The sequence below is a fragment of the Gracilinanus agilis genome, chromosome 1 (genome assembly GCF_016433145.1).
Source record: "Gracilinanus agilis isolate LMUSP501 chromosome 1, AgileGrace, whole genome shotgun sequence".
Classification (NCBI taxonomy): domain Eukaryota; kingdom Metazoa; phylum Chordata; class Mammalia; order Didelphimorphia; family Didelphidae; genus Gracilinanus; species Gracilinanus agilis.
Genome location: NC_058130.1, coordinates 501,181,271 through 501,202,168, shown reverse-complemented (window position 1 = coordinate 501,202,168; position 20,898 = coordinate 501,181,271). Strand labels below are relative to the sequence as shown.

The window sequence follows — 20,898 nt, the reverse complement described above, 5'->3', positions numbered from 1 at the left end:
ATCCAGCAGCCTTTCTACCTAGGAAGAACATCCTCCCCCTCTCTATGGCCCCTTCATTTGATCATTCAATTCTTTGAGGAAACTTCTTGTCAAAGAAAGTGTCCAACTGGTCAAATTCACACTTTAATTCCTTTCTAGGTCCTGCCTTGGACTCCCAGGGCTTCATTCTGTGCTACTCCTCAGAGGACCTCCTCTCTCTCTCTCTCTCTCTCTCTCTCTCTCTCTCTCTCTCTCTCTCTCTCTCTCTCTCCCCCCCTCATACCTACTTTATAGTTTACTTTTCTGTGCTGTCTTCTGTTTTAATATAAGCTCACTGAGGGCAGGGACTGTTTTTTGGGTTGTATTTATTTATATGTCCAGTTTGGTGCAGTATTTAGTGACTAGTAAGCACTTAAAAATGCTTATTGACTTGGTACAGAATTCTGCGACCATATTTGCTGAATTTGAATACTAAAAACTATCAACAATCTAGCCTATTGGGCTGATATCATGTGGAAAATTAATATGACATTATGGATAAAATTTCACAGGATGAAAAGACTAGATGAATTTTGACTTACAAAATTGGCAGAAGAATTCACAGATTAAAAACTGGGGATCCACCAAGAAATTAAATTAATCAGTTTAAATTATTAAATTAAGCTTAGTTAATTAAAATAAATCACTATGATTAAGTACTTACTATGTGGTAGGAAAGCAGTGCTTTAAGAAGTTCACAGCACCCTCAAAGGAGTGGGTCATGTCTAGGGTTTTCCTACCCAGACCAGACAATCACCTAAACAGAACTTGCCTGCCTCATTATAAGTGACTTAGGGATCTTTTGCTAATTATGATTTAAGAGGTTCTCACGACTACCGTTTTCTCCAAACATCTTTCCTTCTATTGCTTGACATCCTAATATTAAAGTATTATTTTTGGGTGGTTGAGGAGGGAGTTAAATGCCAAAGACAAGTTTTACCTATTTCACAATTTTGCCCAGGGCCCTTTTATTCCAAGAGTGAAAATCTCATGATTTGTTAGAGCTGGCCTCTCCAGAAATTCTGAACTGGAGGTCCCCAGGCAGGGCCTCCTGTATCCCAAACCTCTTTCTGTAGGAGTAACTTGGGGGAAAAGGACCAGGAGATTTGTAACTACCCAGGTTGGTTCTTGGGAACATTTAATACCAAAGAGGAAAGAGGGAAGAAATGTTACATAGCCAGTGCCACAAAGTAGAATTCCTGTTGTATGGCACTTTGACCACTGGAAAAGACAGGAAATTATTCAAGAAGTCACTAGGAGCTTTGCCTATACAGCGTGCTGTCAAAGTAGGTTTTCGCTGGGAGAAAACAGCTAAAGATGGATATCTTTGTTTCCTCATTAATTTTTTCCTTTTAAATATATTTGAAATAACTGATTTCCATAGCACATTTGATTGAAATGTTTCTCTGGATCACTCACAACTCATAACCATTCTTCATAAAAATTGGAATGTCGGTGAACTGTGGACACAGTTTGTTATCAAGTAAACATACCAGATTTTCATTTGTCATATAAAATGCAGTTAGCGGAATGTGTGTATATGTACATACACATACAAATATTTACATATTGATGCTATGTAGTGTACATGCTAGGTAGCATACAAGACTATGCTAGCGATGAACAGAAGACTATTAGAATAATGATTTAACTTCACATCTACTTAGTTTGGACACATAAAATTGAGCATCGGCATGTGGCATCACTCACAAACCTTTAGAACTTATCTTTATTATTGTGGGCAGATATGGATTGGGTACATATTTCTAATAAATATAAGTTTCTTGCTACATTACAGAGCAGGAAGGAGCCTACGGTTGTGAGTCTGCTGAAGCATCTCCGGGGTTGGATTTTTCTTCTAACATAGAATGACTCAGAAACTGGCCTGTGGCACCAATGTACAATCTTGATCGCATGGGCCATTTCTAAAAAAAAGAATATTCAAATGAGATTCAGGATGTTAGCATTTATAGCATATATTTAATTTGCATACTGATTACTGAAATAAACAGACCAATTCAATAACTTTGAAAGAACAAAGTCAAGTTTGGAAAACTTTCTCAGCACAAATATTTATCATTTTAAAAAAGCAACCTAACTATAGTAGATACAAATGTACCTATGGATGTGTGCCAAGATATATTCATTTAAAATCTCATTATATTTGCTATTGGTCTGAGAGACAGCATGGAGTAGTAGATAAAGAACTGGCTTTATCCCCAGGAAGATCTCCCCTCATGTCTTGCTTCTGCATTGGCTGTATGACCTTTGGTATAGACGTGTAACTCCTTGGTGCTCTCCTCAGCTCTCAAAGCTTATACATTGCAGTGAAAGTGCCAGCCTGCATTGATAGAGGTACTTTCCTCCTCTGAGAAGTCTTTATGCCAATGAAACCACAGATCCAGGTCCTATCCCTATATCTGGTCTAAAACTTCAGTTCAGACATTGCTTTAAAAACAACTGTCTAGGACTCGGGGGTAGCCCATGCCTGTAATCCCTTCTGCTTTAGAGTCTGAGGCTGGTGGATTGCTTGAATTTGGTAGGAACAAAGTGATTAAGTGCCCACACCAAGTCTGGCACCAATATGGTGGTCTTCTAGAAGTAGGGGGGCCACCAGGCTGCCCCAAAAGAGGCAAAACAGTTCAGGTCAGAAACTGAGCAGGTCAAAACTCTGTGCTGATCAGCACTGGGGTCTGGCCAATGAGTGGTCGCCATACTTCCAGCCAAGACTAGATAGAGACAAACAACAACAAAACCCAACAAAACACCAACTCTTTTTTTAAAACTATGCATTGAGGACAGCTAGGTGGCTCAGTGGATTGAGAGCCAGGACCAGAGACAGGAGTTCCTGGGTTTAAATCTGGCCTCAGACACTTTGTGACCCTGGACAAGTCACTTAAACCCCTTGCCTAACCCATTCCACTCTTCTGCCTCGGAATGAATATGTAATATTGATTCTAAGATGAAAGGTAAGGGTTTTTAATTTAAAAAAAAAACTGTACATGATGATATCTCCACAATGCCAACCCATCATAACAAGAAATTAAATCGTTTAGATTTTTTTACCTACTTGATAGCAAACATCTGTATAATTGGACAGGTCAGAATGTCTGTTGTTGAGTTTATACCCACCTGAGTGATTAATTTTCTATCTTTTGGCAAATATGTCAGAATTATTCAGATATTGCCTATATGTTATTCCGATACCTATATTGATTTCTATTAATGCTATTTTAAAAATACATTCAAACCATATCATTTAATCCTTCTCATCCTGAAGAGGCTTAAAAGTGAAGTAAAAAGCTTAAGCTACAAGGCCCACATAGACTATATAATGAGGTAGCATGATCCAGTAGAGGGCTATCCTTAGAGTCAGAAAGACCTAGATTTGAGTTCTAGTTCAAACACTCATTGGTCTTAATTATTAGAAAGTCACCTAAATTCCCTGAGTCTCAGTTTCCTTATCTATTCAAGTCTGATTTTTTGGGTTGTTTTTCGTAAAAGCAATCAATTAAATGATTATCCAAGTTTACACAGCTTGTAAGTGTCTGAAGCTAGATTCGAATTCAGATCTTCTTAAATATTTTGCCCACAATGTAATGCAACCTGAAATAATCTACACCTTTAGTATCTTTCACAACTATAATCTTTGGAGTTTTCTGGGTATGTTATTTTTTCATGTCACCTAAAAATAGAATGATAAATATAGTAATAGGGATCACTGAGCAGAAGTAAGATGCTTATGGTCAATAAAAATTTGTCAATGAATGAGCACCGCAAAGTTCATTCAATTATTATTTCTCCATTTATGACACAAAACTATCATGGAAAGGTGTCCTCAACTTCCATGATTTTACTACAGTGTAAAAACATACATGAAAATACGAAAATTAATTCCATATGGAGCAACAAATGGTACTACACATTTCCAGATATAATATATATATAATAGACTACTGTGATGATAAGATTTTTTTTTTGCTTTAAGGAAGTAGTTTAGGGTAGCATATATAGGTGCTGAAAAAAGAATCAGAAAGACCTTTATTTTTATACAAATCCTGATTCAAATATTTTACTAGCTGTCTGACCATGGAAAAGTAAGTCACTTGGTCTCTATCAACTTCTCTTTCCTTACCTGTAAAAAATTGAGATGGGGCAGTTAGGTGGTACAGTGGATACAATGTGGAGTCTTGGGTCAGAAAGACTCGTTTTCTTGAGTCCAAATGTGGCCCCAGACATTTACTAGTTATGTGCTTCTGGGCAAATCACTTAACTCTTTTTTCCTCAATTCCTTCATCTGTAAAATCAGTGGTTCCCAAACTTTTTTGGCTTACCACCCCCTTTCCAGAAAAAATATTCCTTAGCCCCCTGGAAATTAATTTTTTAAAATTTTAATAGCAATTAATAGGAAAGATAAAATGCACTTGCGGCCATCACTGCTTTCCTGGATCACAGCAGCACCCACCAGGGGGCGGTAGTGCCCACTTTGGGAATCACTGTGTAAAATGAACCAGAGAAGGAAGTGGCAAACCACTCCAGTATCTTTGCCAAAAAAAAAAAAAAAAAAACAACTGAGTGGACATGACCAAAGAACAACAGTGTCTCCCAACATGAGGGCTAGGATTGTTTTTTAATTTTCTTTGTAACTCTAGTACTTAGCAAAGTGATTGGTATATAGTAAATGCTTAATAAATCTTTTTCTTTTTTTTTAGTTGATTGAACTGATAATAAGGCAGAAAAGTGGAGACTTCAAACCAGACATTTATGAATTGGCTACTTTAGCAAACGAAGTTAAAACCAACACCAAGTTAAAATAACCAGGTGGTTTCACTCTTAAAATAATTATTTAGCATCATTTTAAGCAGCAGCAGAAAAATGTGGAATCATGAAAAGAAAAGTGCCCTTGAAGACAGAAAATCTGAGCTCATGTCTTATCAGTTGCACTTCACAACTACAAATGACAACTTCTGCAAGCCTTGGTTGCCTCATCTGTACAGTGGAGATATTTGTTTTACCTTTCTTAAAGGGCTATTGTGATATTCAAATGATATAAAGTAAATAGGCATGGGGGGGAGCTGGGTGACTCATTGGATTGAAAGCCAGGCCTAGAGATGGGAGGTTCTGGGTTCAAATTTGACCTCAGACACTTCCTAGCTGTGGGACCCTGGGCAAACTGCTTCACTCCTATTGCCTTGAGTATTCTAGCTAATGGCTTGGGCTGTGTATTTAAAGATATTTGAAAACCAAAACTCACAGCAGTTCATTTTGAATATGTCTGTCAAATTTCCCTGCTCTGAACTTCTGTAATTTGGTTTGTTTCCATCTTTGTATTACAGCTATTGAGCTATTTATCTTCTCTTCCCAGATGTATCAATCGCTTTTTGAGGAAAGAGACTTGTATCATTCCTTTCTTTACTTCTGGAAGACCCAACACAGTATAAATACAAAATAAGTCTCAGTAAATGGTTATTGAATGGGTGAACCTATTTCAAAATTAATTGCCAGGTTAGTAACAATAAACTATTGCTAACCAGCAAACCTCAGCAGTCTCCTTACTAAAACAATACAAATGAATTAAGGAAAGGAAAACCAACTCCTTTCTGCCATATATCAAGGATGACTGTTAAAGGGCCACAAAAACTATTTGACACATAGATCAAAAGTGAAAACAATTTGAGTTTTTTCTAAAATTAATTACAAGGCATGGGAAAGTAGGTGACCCAGTGGATGGAGCACCAGAAAGATTCATCTTCCTGAATTCAAATGTGACCCCCAGACACTTCCTAGCTGTGTGGCCCTGAGCAAGTCACTTAACTCTGTTTACCTCAGTTTCTTAAAAATCACTCCAGTATCTCTGCTAAGAATTTCCCAAATGGGGTCATGAAGAGTCAGACGTGTGAAAAATGACTGAAAATAACAAAGCAATGAGATAGTGCATGAATATCAACTGATTATTATATGAGGAAAGAAATCACAACCAAAGCCATCTAAAAAACATTTATTTGCTAAGTGCCTCACTGTGCTAGATCCTGGGTATACAAATACAAAGAATGAAACAGTCTCAAGAACTTAACATTCTTTTGTTGAAGATGAGCAGGACATACCCAAGTACACTCCTCACTCCACGTCTTTTAAGAGGCAGCTTGTCCACTGGTGGAAAGCAGAAAGTACAGAACCTGGAGTTTGGAGACCTGTTAGATTCCTGGCTCTGGCACTACTTTAGTCATTTGAGAGTCATTTAAGTTCTCCATCTTCAGACTACTCACTTTTAAAATGGAGATAATGGGTGGTGACCCAAAAATCTTAGTGCCATTTTTTGCTATTAGAACTTAAAACTGCACTAAAGATTTTGGGGACATTCTGTACTTAAGAGAGTGGCAGCTTCTAGTTCTGATTTGGGTTCAAGGACTGCCTCTTCAAGTTCTGACACATACTTGCTGTGTAGCCACTGAAAGTCACTTTTCAGAATCTTTCTTAAGTCACTTATTTATTAAGTCACTTAACTTCTCAGAATCACAGACATCTCAGATTCTATTATGAGAAGATTTGCAGACTTCTGACAGTGGAAGAAAGATCTCATAATGAAGTCCCCAGTTTAGACTATCTTACTACACTTCCTACCTCACAGGACTGTTTGGAAGAAAGCATTAGAGAAATGTTTGTCATCACAGTGAATGAATCTATGCACAGGGTAATGCTTAGTGGATACGTTTTGATTGTTATTTAAATGTACTTGATATTAAAATTAACTTTGTTTTAGAGCATATGGTAAATGCCATTTCCATTTGTCTAACAGTAAAATATGGAAACAGTTCAATGTAATGTTATAATTCCTTTATGAATAACTTAATGACTTTTTAATTTGTACTCTCCTGGAAGGCTTGTGCCTGGTACAAGCCTCCCTTCCCCTTCCCCTTGTGTAATTAGAATCTGCTCCCCAGGACTCCCATTCCCAGCATCCCACATGTAGGGAGGAAAGTGGGATGCTGGGAATGGGAGTCCTGGGGAGCAGATTCTAATTACACACCCTTAAACAAACAATATATCTCAAGTTTCTATACTTAAAAACTGAAATGGCTTGAGTTTATCAACCTCTTAGAGCATTTCATTTGCATGTTGAGCTTTGTCAAAATTCAGCAATACCAGAAGATCTCCATTCCTGTTGGAGGCTCTCCTTTTGTAATGTTGTAATGATTACTAAATTGTTGTAATGATTTTCATTAAAGGTTCAGTCATTACTTATTTCTGGTGGAACTCTGCTAATGGACTTGGTGTTAAACAGACCACAGAGGAAGATTAAGTTCCTGTTCACTGATTGTAAAATCTCATTATGAATCATTTATTGGTTCCCTTGTCCCTGTACACATGGAACCAAATCATAAACTGAAAAATATAGAATATTCTAAAAATTACTGGCTAAAAACCATGAATTTAATTTAAAATGGGAAAACTGAAATTTTAAAAATTAGGCTTTGGTAAAAATCTATGAAGAAGATATATTTTTGAGAAATAACCAGGTAAAGGCTTAAAAAAACAAAAAACCCTTACCTTACATCTTAGAATTAATATTGTGTATTGGTTCCAAGGTCAGTCAATGAGGATAAAAGCATTTTTAAAAATTGAATTAATAAGAGAAAGAGTACTAATCAGTGTCTGAATATAATAAGTTAGTCACAACTTACAGAAAAGCTGTGGTCTTTTTTGGATATGTAATTAGAGTACTTAAAGAATTATTTTGGCTGGTTTTGCAAGGGAATGCAATTGTACTATAGAAAGTTTGAAATGAGGAAAAAGACTGGTCCCATATGTCTAGGATATGTTCCAGTTTGTCCAGTGATGTCATAAATAAACATCACAATTCTTCCAAATTATTAACTCATTTCCCCCCTATATTAGTAGAAGACTAGTGGTCTGGAGTAAATGACTTTTAGAATTTCTACTTTGTGAAAATATTTTTTTTTTTAAGCTACAGGCCTGCTTAGAAAAATGAAAATGATAGGATCTGAATTTTACTAATGTATTTTATTGTAGACTCCAAAAAGCTTTTTGTTTGTGTGGATTTTATCTAGTAAAATTTGCCTTAGTAAAAATTAAAACTTTTTAGTATGATTGTGAAAATAATTTTGACCTCAGAGACCCTCTAAGAAGATCTTGAGGAAGCCAGAGAGTCCCTGGACCATATTTTGAGGACAACTGATTTATACTTTAACATCTTTATTATAAAAATGAAAAATTTGGAGGATCTTTATAAACTGATCAACAAAAAGTTGTAAAATCTATGATCAATATAATGATCTTGTGATTCCATGCAAAGTGATAGATCTTGGATGCAGAATGAGACATATATGTTATATGACACACGCTTATATACTTATATGTATGTATTTTGAATATACACAGTATGGGAATTTGTTTTTTGTTTCACTGCATTTGTTGCCAGGAATTTGTTTTCCTTTCCTTTTTTTGAAATAGGGTGTGGAATGATGGATAAAACATATTTCTAGTCATTAAAAGCAGTTGTTTTTTTTTTTAAGTGGAAAGAGAAGTGCTAGACTTGGATTGTTAATGTACACTTTCTGAGGAAGTCACTATATTTTAGTTTTGTTTTGTTTTTTCGTTTTTACTTTGCAACCAGACCTCTTATGGGGTGGAGAATCTGTACATGTTTAAAATGTAAAAACAAAACACATCAATGAAACTTTTTAAAGAAAAAAAGATAGGGACTTCTGGTGTAGGTGTTCTCTCTCCCACAAAATCTCAACTTCTCATTCTTAAATAACTGACAATTTCTCACCCGGAAACCCTGGGATAGTTTTTCATCTGTTCTAGTAGTTTTCCTAATTTGTCGCAGAGATCGACTGAAATACTAATTTTCAAAAGAACTGTGTGTTTTCTGGATTCTAAAGTGCTTAACGAGATAAAGGAACTTTTCTCAGGTAGCTAGGATTTTGCGAACAGTAATATTCCCATTTAACTATTGGAAAGACATCCTAACCGAAGCAATCTGGAAATGCTGTGATGCAAATAATGCTGATGGGTAAAAACAAAAACAAAATAAGTGTGGAGGTTAGAAACCTCCAATAAATTCACTTGTGGGTCATCGCGGAAGCATATTGGAAACCAAAGTCAACAACAACAACAAAAAAATCGGAATCAGAGATGGGAGAACTGCTCGAAAACAAGTGTTATTAGCCTCTTCCAAAGCCAAACATCTTTGAGGCTGGGGCAGGGTACCCAACTACACTTTCTTTAACAAAAACAAAGTAAACAAATCCCCCATTAAGTGACCGGATGGGATTGGGTGATGAGAAAGAGACGAGCTGGGCAAGTCTCCAGTGAGTGTCGGGAAGACATCTTTCAAGCAGCTGGAGATGTTTGAACGCAAAGGCATAAGCTCCAAGAGGCCACCTTAGGGAGCATCGAGTCCAAAAATTTCCCTGTCCTCCCCTCATTTTACAGAGGAAGAAACTGAAACACTGAGAAGTTATGGCTCAGCTATGGTCACACAGTTTCTAGGTAGCCGGTAGAATTCGAACCCTCTGTCCATCGAGAGGCTCAAATTCATCACTTCCTAGGAACACCGAGTTAACAAACTATCCCTAATCCCAGAAGCAACAGCAGTTTCCTTGTATGTTGACAGCCAAGAGCTGACCGTAAACAGGATTACTCGTGACCAAGGGGAGGGAAAGGGACCCAGGGGCCCCCGGCTCTGAAAATACAGAAAGCACATATGCAAGAAGCCTGGCAAACAAGTTTTAACTTTGCCCCTTTCTACTACAGTCAAATGTTTCATTTCGGCAGGTTGCGAGACCAAGACTTAGGGGCAACATCTTGTATAAACTTTGCCTCTCCCCCAGCTCAGGGCACGGGGCTCTGCATTCAGCACATGTTTAAGAAATGTTTCTCGGTCCGAACTGGGTTAGATTAGACTGGGCTTGGATGGGCCCCGGGACTGCGGGAGCCTACCTTGACCGGGTGCAGGTAGCCATCGCCGCGCAGAGCGCCCAGCCCCGCGTCTGAGGGCGCGTCCTCCTCGTCCTGAAGGCTGCGGGTGAGGTGGGCGATGTAGGTGGTGGCCAGGAGGAGCACATCGAGCTTGGAGAGCTTGGTGTCTGGAGGCACCGAGGGCAGGGTCCTCTGAAGCTCCAGGAAGGCGTGCCGCAAAGTCTGCACCCGGCTGCGCTCCCGGGCAGCATTTGCAGCCGCTGGTCTCCCACTCCCTGCCCGGGGCCCCGGCCCAGGCGTGGCCGGAGAACTGCCAGCGTCCCTGGAAGTGACTGTGGTGGGGAGCGGAGGGTCGGGCTCCGGGCTGGCGCCGGTCTGGATGCTCCCAGAGCCGCTGCTGCCGCAGTCCATGGGCGTTTTCTCAGGCACTGAGCTTACCTGACTGACTTACAACCTGCAAGCAGACAGAAACAGCAATGAGCTCCGCTTGGGGCCAGTGCCCCGTCTGCCTGTCAGCCTCCAGGGGAGCAGGACCTGGGGTGGCAACGCGACTGGAACGGAGACAGGCTGCTGGAGCCCCCATCCCCGCCCCTAGATGGACATCCATCTATTTCCCAGCCTCGAGCGAACTAGTAGCAGGCAGCAGTTCAGAAACGGTTTCTGAATTCGCCAATTTCCTGGTAAACCCAGGAACCATCTTATACCCTAAAACACAACCCTTAAATACGTAGCCTGGGCATCCCGAGAAAAGTCGAATTGCACATTGAATTTAAAATTCTACCCAGGCACGAGAAAACCGCCCAACATCTCAGGTTATATTTCTCACTGAAGCTTTAAAGGATAAATGTAGACAATTTAGTTTGGATCTTTTGGCGAGAGGCAAACTTTTGGTGAAAACGTTGAGTCTAGAACATTTCCTCTCCCCCTTAGGGTAAAAGTAATCAGGAGCTTGGGGTTGCTCAACGGCTCGGGGAGGTCATTGAACTTGCCCTTCCCTTTACCTGAGATAAGGAGCTCCGCGATGTACGGGGCTGAAGAAGACACAAGAAACTACCCGGCATTTAAGTCAGGCCTCGGAATAGCTGGGTTTGGCTACACGCCTTAAGTGGAGGTGTGGATATTATTCCCAGAACGACGTGTCATAAACGAACTGTCAAGAAGTGTCTTGAATACTACTTTGCTCATCTAATTTGACGCACAATCCCACGCCACTGATACATAATCAATCATCGTCCCTGACAGTGATCATAACCCTGTCACTGCAATTACCACAGAACTTTGGGATCTTTTTTAAAAGCTTTTAAAAATATAATTAAGTGAGAATATTTTTCCAAGGTTACATGATTCATGTTCTTTCCCTCCTCTCCTACCCTTCCCTCCTCCTCCCCGAGCCGATGAGCAACTCCACTAGGTTTTACAGAACTTCGTGATCTTAAATATGTTGAAGCTGCCTCTTCCTTTGATTCTTTCACACCTGCCTCCCTTCTCGTGACTGCTGGCTGGTTTTCCTGACTTTGAACTAGCGCCTCAAACTAAGCAATTCTACCTATATGAAAGAATACTGAAATCCAATTTATTTGCAGTGCTTCCACAGCTCGCTCTTACCCGCAGCCTAATTTGTCGCTCCCGCTAGTTCTGAGGGACCGAATGAGCGCGAGTGCTTATGCCCATTTTTTAAATAGATGAAACAATCTCAGATATGTGAAGTAATTTCCTCGAGTTCACATTTACAGCTAACAAGGGGCAGATCCAATCTGAAAACCAGTTGCTTCATTCCAGGTCCCTGCTTTATCACTTGCTTTACCGGGAAAAGCTGGACTCAGTGCATTAAAAACAAAACAAAACCGATCTAATCTCGGAATTAGGATGGAGTCAAAGAGGACCTGGACTGGTAATGCAGATTTATTTGTTTAAGTACTTGTGTGACCTTGAGCAAACCACTGCGATCCTCAGTTTCCTTATCTGTAAAAGGATGGGACTAGACTAAATGGCGTATAAGGTCCCTTCTAACTCTGCGCCTGGGACCCTACGGTTCCATGTCCCCGATACCCTGCGCCTGTCTGCCAAAAGGGAGAGCAAGGAAAGGGCAGGGGTGTGGGAAGTCCTTTTTTATTTCTCCCACTGAGGTAGTATTTGCATGCAAGGCTCAGTGAGAATGGAGAGGGTCTAAGACGACTTCTCTGCATCTGCTTAGCTGGGCAGCCCCCCTGCTCCTCACCTGCGGACTAGGGCGCTGGAGCCAATTCCAGCAGGGCTGGCGCGATAAGTAGGGAGTGGGTTGGAAGGGAGCAGGCTGCCAAAAGGCAAGGATAAGAGCGTGGTCTTCAGAACTCGTTGGACTGCTCTTTGCCAGGCTGCTCACCCTTCTTCCCGGAGCCTCCGGGTGCGCCGCTTCCCCAGGAGGGAGCAGAGAGGGCGCAGCTTAGGCTCAGGCTGACCGTCCTAGGTCGCGAGTACTCCGCGTGGGTCAGGCCAGTCAGCTGGCCCCTCACATTGCCGCGCTTTCTGCCGGAGCCTCAGGTTTTGACCGCACACGGAAGATATGCTGCGTTTGTACATACAAGGGCTCTCGAGGTCCGCCTGCGGTTAGCAGATGACTGGGAAATCCTCAACCGACTACCTGAGGGTCCCCTTCTCAGGGTTGCCGCCTCTTTCCTGCCCGGAGAGTCATTAATCAAACTGCCTTTGGATGGGAGGAGGGAGCAAGGGGGAGAACCCGGGGCTCCCAGGGCAGTCTGACAGCCTATACCTCCCTCCCTCTCCCTCCCGAAGTTAAGCGGAGGGAAGAGGGAGGGGCCACTAGCTCTGGTTGTGACCGGAAGGGACCACAGTTACTGCCCGGCAGGTTCTCTGCGGGAGTTCCGGTGACCCTGTAGCCACACTAGCACAGAGGGGAGCCTGCTCAGCTGTATCAGGCTGCTTCCTGTCACCCCGGTAAAGTCCATTCACATTCTTAAACCCCTAGAAAATTTATTGGAGGCCAGAAACTTACATGTATAGATCCTAATCAGACAGTTTTTTCAGCTACAGGAAGGACATTCACACTCCTGGTTCAGCCCCTCTTAGAAAAAAAGAATAAAAAATATATATTTCATATATCTATCTATCTATCTATCTATATCTATATCTATATCTATATATCTATATATCTATATCTATATCTATATCTATATATATATATACACAGAGACCCAACATTATACATGGACGTCTCATTATTTTAAAGCATATAAAGAACAGAAAAAGGATTGTATATGAAACTGTTAACTTTTAGTATTCAGTTAAAAAAATTAAATTGCTAAGCAGAGTGCTGAAGTAGACAGCTGACTTCAGTCCTGGAAGATCCGCGTTTTAGTTTTGCCTCTGAGACATATTGGCAGTGTAACCCCAGGACAAACCACTAGACCCCTCTCTGCCCTAGACAACTCTAGGCAACTCTAAATTGAGAAGCTTCTGACCTACATCAAAAGAGAAAATTTCCTCATTGGGATGAATCTTATGGACAATCCCTATTAAACTGGCACGATGATACCAACTTGCCTTGCTTCTTTAAAACCGTGTGTTCTCTTCTCTGGTTTGCCATTTTAAGCTTGTGACAAATTGGCCCCTTTCTCCTGCGGTCAAAGCCACTCTTACACCATCTTTTCAGCCTTACGACAGCTATTCCCTTCCAAGCACTTGGGCCAATCTTCCCAATCTTCTCTCCTTTCTTCCTTCAAGCTCCATCTTCCTTCTTTATACCTCTGCCTGGCTTCCTTTCAAATTCAGTTCAAGGACCACCTTCTGTAGGAGGTCTTCTAATTCCCAAGTCAGTTCCCAACCTTCTAAGCCTACTTTATTCTTTATTCTGTAGATCACACACATATATACATACACATAACACACACATATGTGTATGTATTCCCCTTTACAGTGTATGCAGAAAATTGAGGACCGTTTCCTATTTTTGCTTTTTCTTTGTATCCCAAGTACTTAGCATGAATATTCAATAAATGCTTCCCTTTGCCCTTTTTTTTTTTTTTAAAAACCCTTAACTTCTGTGTATTGGTTCCTTGGTGGAAGATTGGTAAGGGTGGGCAATGGGGGTCAAGTGACTTGCCCAGCGTCACACAGCTGGGAAGTGTCTGAGGCCGGATTTGAACCTAGGACCTCCGGTCCTAGCTTGGCTCTCAATCCACTGAGCTACCCAGCTGCCCCTCCCTTTGCCTTTTTTTAGCATCACTGTAGATAGCCACACATTTATTTCCACAACTCATCCCACTCCCTAAAAAAAAAAGTCCCTTTGTAACAAATGTGTAATCAAACAAAGCAGATTTTTTTTTGAGAGATATATCATTCTGCCTCTGGTCTGGCTCATCAAAAGTGAAAAACATGTTTCATTAAAAGTCTTCTGGAATCATAAATGAACATATCATGGATCAGAATTGTTAAGTCTTTCAAAGTTGTTTTCCTTTACATTTAGTCTTTAAAAATTTTTTTAATTATCATGAAAAACATACTTCCATATTGGTCATTGTTGTAAGAGCACACTTGTACAAAAGCAAAACTCCAAAATAAAACCATAAATACGCTGTGATGTATATTTGTGATGTATATTCACTGTGAGGTGAAAGATGACTCCAGCAGTTCTTTCTCTGAATGTGGATAGTATTTCTCATCATTAGTCTTTCAGGATTGTCCCAAATCAGTGCATTGCTGAAATTAGTCAAGTTTTCACAGATAATCATCATCCATTATTGCTGTTATTGTATACAATGTTCTCCTAGCTCTGCTTTTTGCTCTGCATCAGTTTCCACAGAGCTTTTTCTGAAATCATCTTGCTTGTCATTTCTTATAGCACATATTTAGTCTTTATAGAATTTTTTCTAGTTCTCCTTGCTACCTCAGTTCATACAAGTCTTCCCAGGATCCTTTGAATCTGTAATATTCTATCATATGCATACAGTATCACAATTTGCTCAGACATTTCCTAAATTGATGGGAGCTCACTTTGCTTCCTGTTATTTGCTTCTACAAAAGTGCTGCTATAACTATTTTTGTACATATGGGTCCTTTCATGTTGTCTGACTACTTAGGGAGTATGTACCTAGTACAAGCGGGTCAAAGTTAAATGATTTATTTTCATGTAATTCCAAATTGCTTTCCAGAAGGAACGGAACAGTTCACAGCCTCACCAACAAAGCATCATTATGTCTACCTTCCCAAAACTAACCACTGCCATTTTCTACCTTTGTTATCTTTGCCAATCTGATGGGTATGAGGTAAAACTTCAGTTGTTTAAATCTGCTTTTCTCTATTAGTTATTAGAAGTGCTTTAAAATATTTGTTGATAACTTGCATTTCTTTTGAAAACTACCTATGTCCTTTGACCTTTTACTTATTGGAGAATTGCTAGTTATGTATCTGTATTAATTCCCTTTGGATATCACACTTAAGTACATCTTCCTTCCTTTTTTTCCTTTTTCCACATGGACTATGTGGAACTTTACTCTCCCTCCCTCTTCTCCTGACTGATGAATCCAAAGTTGATCTAGGGCCTTTATGGGTTATGTTTCAGTTTGAATTCCTCAGAAAATAAGCCAAGTTATCTCCATCAGGCAATCTAATTATATTTAAAGGGAAAGGCCAAGAAAGGAAACTATTGATAGAAATCTTACTATAAAGTTGTGTTCTTATCTATGCTTAAGGACCCTTGGTACGGTGAAAAGGATTCTGAATTTGGTTTCAGAGGATAAAGTTCAAAGCTAGCTCTGTCACTCAATATCTGATGTCCTTGGGGATTTCTTAATCTTTTGTACCTCAGTTGCCTCATCTATAAAATGAAAGCCTGTGCTAAATGACTGCTGAGAGAAGCTTCCAGCTTTGAGATCATTTTTTTTAGCTGTCTGCAAGTGAAACCCTCTGAAAACTATTTTTTCTCATTTAATATTTATTGTGGGACTTGTATATACAAGACTTCATATGGAATAATGGAATATCATTTTCTCAAAGTAGTATGTTTTTCCCCATTGTTAAGTGATATTATTCTGTTTTTGCCCCCAACCCCTTCCCATCATAAAAAATTGTATGCAACATAATCTATTCTAAAACACATAGTGCTATGATTTGTGTGTAGAACCTCTTCTGGACTCACTTTCTCAATTCCCATTTTCATTGGCAGCCAGGGTTTCAGAAGGAACAGTTAACTACTTCTCCCCTAAGTGTGCTAGGAGTAACTGAAAGGGATTGGTATTCTGATCTTGTATTCTTCCCCAAACAGATTGACCAGATAACATTTCCTCAGTATTTTTTTATGTTTTATGTTTAACAAATTTCCACATAAGTTTTCCAAAGTTATATGATCCAAATTGTCTCCCTTCTTCCCTCCCCCCTCCCAGAGTTGACAAGCAATTTAGTATGGGTTATACATGTATTATCATGCACAACATATTTCCATATTATTCATTTTTGTAAATGAATTGTCTTATAAGACCAAACCCCCAAACATATAATCAAATAAACAAGTGATAAATCATGTTTTCATCTACAATTATACTCCAACAGTTCTTTCTGTAGTAGTAGATAGCATTCTTTTTCATAAGTTCCTCAGAATTATTCTAGAATAGATCATTGCATTGTTTTTAGTAGCAAAATCTATCATAATCATCCTATAATATTTCGGTTACTATGTACAATGTCCTCTTGGTTCTCCTTATTTCACTCTGCATCAGTTCACATAGGACTTTCCAGCTCTTTCTGAAATGTTCCTGTTCATCATTCCTTATAGCACAATAGTATTCCATCACCATCCTATACCACAATTTGATCAGTCATTCCCCAATGGAAAGCCATCCATTTAGTTTTCAATTCTTTGCCACCCCAGAAAGAGTAGCTAGAAATATTTTTGTACAAATGAGTCCTTTCCCATTATCTCCCCAGTATTAATCAACCATTTCATATTAGCTTTTACAGATTAAGTGTAGGAAGGATAGAGGTACAGAAGTCTCCCAGACTGGGAGTGCACTTTCCTGTGGGGAGAATGGACACAAGTTCAAAGTGGCTGGTAGAAAGCATCCCTCCATCAGTGGCGTGCTGGCTCTCCTGCACACAGACAAGGCCCTTGGGAAGAGTGGGCTCAAAATGAAGGCACAAAGGTCCTAAAACACATATGTGGACATTCTTTTTCTTCCTTCAAAGTTCCCCACCAACTTCATTTCTGGGGGTGCCATGGATGAGTGAGTCATACTGGCTGTGTCTCAGTCACCAAGTTGATTCACTAGTAGGTTAAGCCAAGCTGCACAGTTTTCAGGGCTGGGTCCTCTCCAGACTTGGCTGCTGTAGCTACCAGCACCCTCTGCAATCAGCCCCAGTTGCTTGATCTCTTATGGTTTTTCTGAACTTTTGAAGCTAACGAGGTTGTAACCTAGACGGTTCCATCTCTGGGTAGCCATCTGCTTAAAATTAGAGAAGAAATAAACCCAAAAGGCTAAAGAAACAGAGGTACCATGTGCTTACATTCTAGTAGCTCTGTAGGGGGATATGGCAGGGGCTCCCACTGACCCTCCCTCAGCCCTACATCACCAGAAGGCTCACAGAAATTCTTGCTTTGCAAAGGGCCAGGAAGGAAAAGTGCAAAAAAAAGGCAGAGCAGCAGGAGCATATCTTTTTTCATTCAAACAATTTTAGCTAGATATTTTCTGGCTCTGAAGCCAGTTAGAATGCTTCTCATCAAATGGCACCAGCCTAATAGGTGGCACAGTGGATGGAGTGCTGGGCCTGGACAACTCATCTTCTCGAGTTTTAATCTAGCCTCAGACACTGGCTGTGTGATCCTGGGCAAGTCATTTAATACTGTTTGCCTCAGTCTCCTCATCTATAAAATGAGCAGGAGAAGAAAAATGGCAAACCATTCCAGTGTCTCTGCCAAGAAAATCCCAAATGGGATCAGGAAGATTCAGATATGACTGGAAGTAGGCTTGCCCAGATTTAATTATAGGTTTCACAAGTTTACACAGCATGAGACAGAAGCAGGACTTGAACCCATGAGTTCCCTGCTCCAAGGCCAGCTTTCACTACTTCTTACAGTTGACTCCATATTATATGAATTTAATACAAGAAAATTTGTCTAGGGTTAGGCCATGGAGTGATTTTCAAGAAGAAATCCTCATTCCTAGACTTCTTAAGAAAGGGGTTTGGCCCAGTGGAACTGCTTGTTGGCTACAGGAGAGGGGTGGGAGGAGGGGAAGGAAAGAATCATGTAACCATGGAAAAATATTCTAAATCAGTGATTCCCAAAGTGGGCGCTACCGCCCCTTGGTGGGTGCTACAGTGATGCGGGGAGGTGGTGATGGCCACACTTTTTTTGTATTACAATCTATTCTGTGTTCAATAAATAGTTTCATGATTTCCAGGGGGTGCTAAGTAATATTTTTTTCTGGAAAGGGGGTGGTACGCCAAAAAAGTTTGGGAACCACTGCACTAAATCAATTAGTTAAATAAAAATTTTCAAATAAAAAAAAAAAAGAAAGGGGTTTGGGATAGGAAGCAGAAGATAATCTACAAATCCAAGACAGTAAATAAATAAAAGGAAAAAAAATCGGACATAGTAAGAGCCTCTGTTTGCGTTCTTTGTTTTCTTCGTTACTAATTAACAAACAAAAGTAGCTTCTTACTTTTTTAACGTTCCAGTTTCTTAAATAACTGGGGAGAAAAGTATTTGGTTCAGTAAGGGGTACTAAAACAAGCCTGGATTAAGAGTCCAAAGACCTAAGGTGAGATCCTATTTCTGAGGCTCACAAACTCTGTGACTGCAAGTGCTTTCTTGGATGACATATTTCTCTCCTGCCAAATGAAGGGCATTTGATCAGACTGGATGATGTCTCAGGCCTCTTTCTAGCTCTTAACACTTATCATTCTGTGAAGCATTTTAATGACTGAATTATGATCCTAGGTATCAGAGAGTATTTGGTTCTAGGCATGAACATAATTCTCATTCATCAGTACTTAAAATAGAGAGGTTTTTATTTATAAATAAACACAAAACTTGTCGTCTCAAAATGTTTAATTTCTTTTGGAGACTGTGTATGAGCTCTTTATTTTTCATAGTAAATAACAAACGACAAAGAAATAAACTAGTATGACTATGCAACAGTCAGACTTTGAAATTAAACTGAAAGGCAATGATATTAAATAGAACTTACTTTCAGGCTCTAAAAAGAAAGTAGAAAAGGGTAAGCAATAATTTTTTCCTCATAATGATAAAATCATTAAGCTATACAACTGCGGGAGATAGAATTGTCATAAATTAAGAATCTAGATGTGCAAAGCTATAGGTAACTTTATAGCCTATAGTTTAGATTTTTTATCAAAAAGACTTATTACTAAATATAACTGTTATTTTAGGGGTAGAGGTGCTTTGGGAAGGTTCAGGTACATCATTGTGGGCAACAGGTTTTGGTTATCCTTCATGATCTGTATTAAAAAAGACAAAACAAAAGCACATTTCAATGTTAAATCAAAGAGTTTTTCAAAAATTACAAAACATAAGAGGAAGCTAGGTGACTCAGTAGATTGGGAGCCAGGTCTAGACATGGGAGGTGCTGGGTTCAAATGTGATCTCAGACACTTCCTACCTGTGTGACCCTGGCCAAGTCACTTAATTCCCATTGCCCAGCCCTTACTGATCTCCCTTGGAACCAATATATAGTATCGATTCTAAGATGGAAGGTAAGGGTTTAAAAAAATTATGATATTCTCTGTTGTACCACATATGCATTTGAGTATAGAATTTTTAAACTCAGCAAACAAAAGAGATTCTGGATTCACATACAAGTTCTTTTGAGCTATGTGATTAAAGAGGTATATAACTAAAAACATTCAGTTTTCAAAAGTCTCAAATAAAATGGGAAACTATTTGTTAAGACTGTTAGAACATAATATTAAAACAAAGTACCTTTTAATAGTATTTCATTTCATAGCATTAGATTTTGATTAACTTCACAACTCAAAAAGCTCTAGTAGGAGATATCGAATATTTTAGAAATGCTCAAATAATAATGTAACGTAATGCAAATCATGTGCCCCAGAGATTTCTTAGGTATGTCTGAAACCAAGTATGTTAGAATCTCACTAACTGGAGTTATTATTTTCACATTAACAAAAAGATGGATTGACTCTATTAACCATGCTTGGGTTTTAATCAAACAGTTAAAATAAATCAAGCAACAATTAGCCTTTTTCATTTTACTGGCAATACATAATTCTCAGTGGATCTTGTGTGCATGAAATGCATAAAGGTATTTAATGCCTATTTTAAAATTACCAAGGCTCGACCATGTCCTATGACATTTAAAGAGAGAGGAAACATCTGTCAAAACTATTTACTGTGATAAACACAGAAAGGAAAAATACTGAATATTTTCTTTGCTTAATTCCACATATTATTTTTAATCAAACAGTGAGGGCATTTGTTCAGAATCAGCTTTTAAATAAAAAACGGCTTTAGCCTAATCTTTAATTAAAATGTACATTGATAATATCAAGTTCAGTTTGAGGTTCAAAAAAACCCAAGGAGCCCAACTTTCTTTTCTGGGTAGGAGACGAAGGCTTTTCTAAAATTACATGAGCGTAGACTAGGAACAATTTTTAAGGAGGGGGAAATGCTTCCTTCTTTATGCACACTTGCTGCTGGCAAATGTTCCCGAGGAGCCCTAGGGCACAGATCCCAGGGTGCAGAGCTCAGGAATGTTGGAGCATCCATTTCCTGGTCCAGAGGGGTGAATTAATTAACTATTTAGAAAACTTCTGATTCTAGACTTGAGCTTGCAGAGTACTAGATTAGAAAGTTAGTAATGTATTGTTCTTGGATGTTTATAAATTATTCTTTTGGCCATGGTGAATTACTTGCTTCATGACTATGTTATTCCTGTAATATTAGTAAATTAGGACTATAAAGTG

At 39.3% G+C, this 20,898-nt stretch overlaps 2 protein-coding genes across 2 annotated transcripts in view; both read right to left on the bottom strand.

Moving 5' to 3' along the window:
* Positions 1 to 1,768: 1,768 nt before the first annotated feature.
* TCF24 (transcription factor 24) lies at positions 1,769 to 10,374 on the bottom strand. Its single transcript, XM_044682566.1, has 2 exons — positions 9,985 to 10,374; positions 1,769 to 1,943 (listed from the first exon to the last, which is right to left on the bottom strand). Exons 1-2 carry the CDS (start codon positions 10,372 to 10,374, stop codon positions 1,830 to 1,832), a joined length of 504 nt encoding a protein of 167 aa, XP_044538501.1. The 3' UTR covers positions 1,769 to 1,829.
* An 8,920-nt stretch (positions 10,375 to 19,294) lies between these two features.
* Positions 19,295 to 20,898, bottom strand: part of PPP1R42 (protein phosphatase 1 regulatory subunit 42) — a 42,485-nt gene continuing 40,881 nt past the window's right edge. Inside the window, exon 8 of the mRNA XM_044657977.1 lies at positions 19,295 to 19,413. The gene's annotated coding sequence lies outside the window, so the exon portion shown is untranslated. The remainder of the gene's footprint in view (positions 19,414 to 20,898) is intronic.

Excerpts from the sequence above, each read along its gene's own strand:
- TCF24 (XM_044682566.1), bottom strand. The coding sequence starts at position 10,374 with ATGGACTGCGGCAGCAGCGGCTCTGGGAGCATCCAGACCGGCGCCAGC. Across the intron at positions 1,944-9,984 it reads GCTACCTGCACCCGGTCAAG|AAATGGCCCATGCGATCAAG; the intron begins GTAGGCTCCCGC and ends TCTTTTTTTTAG.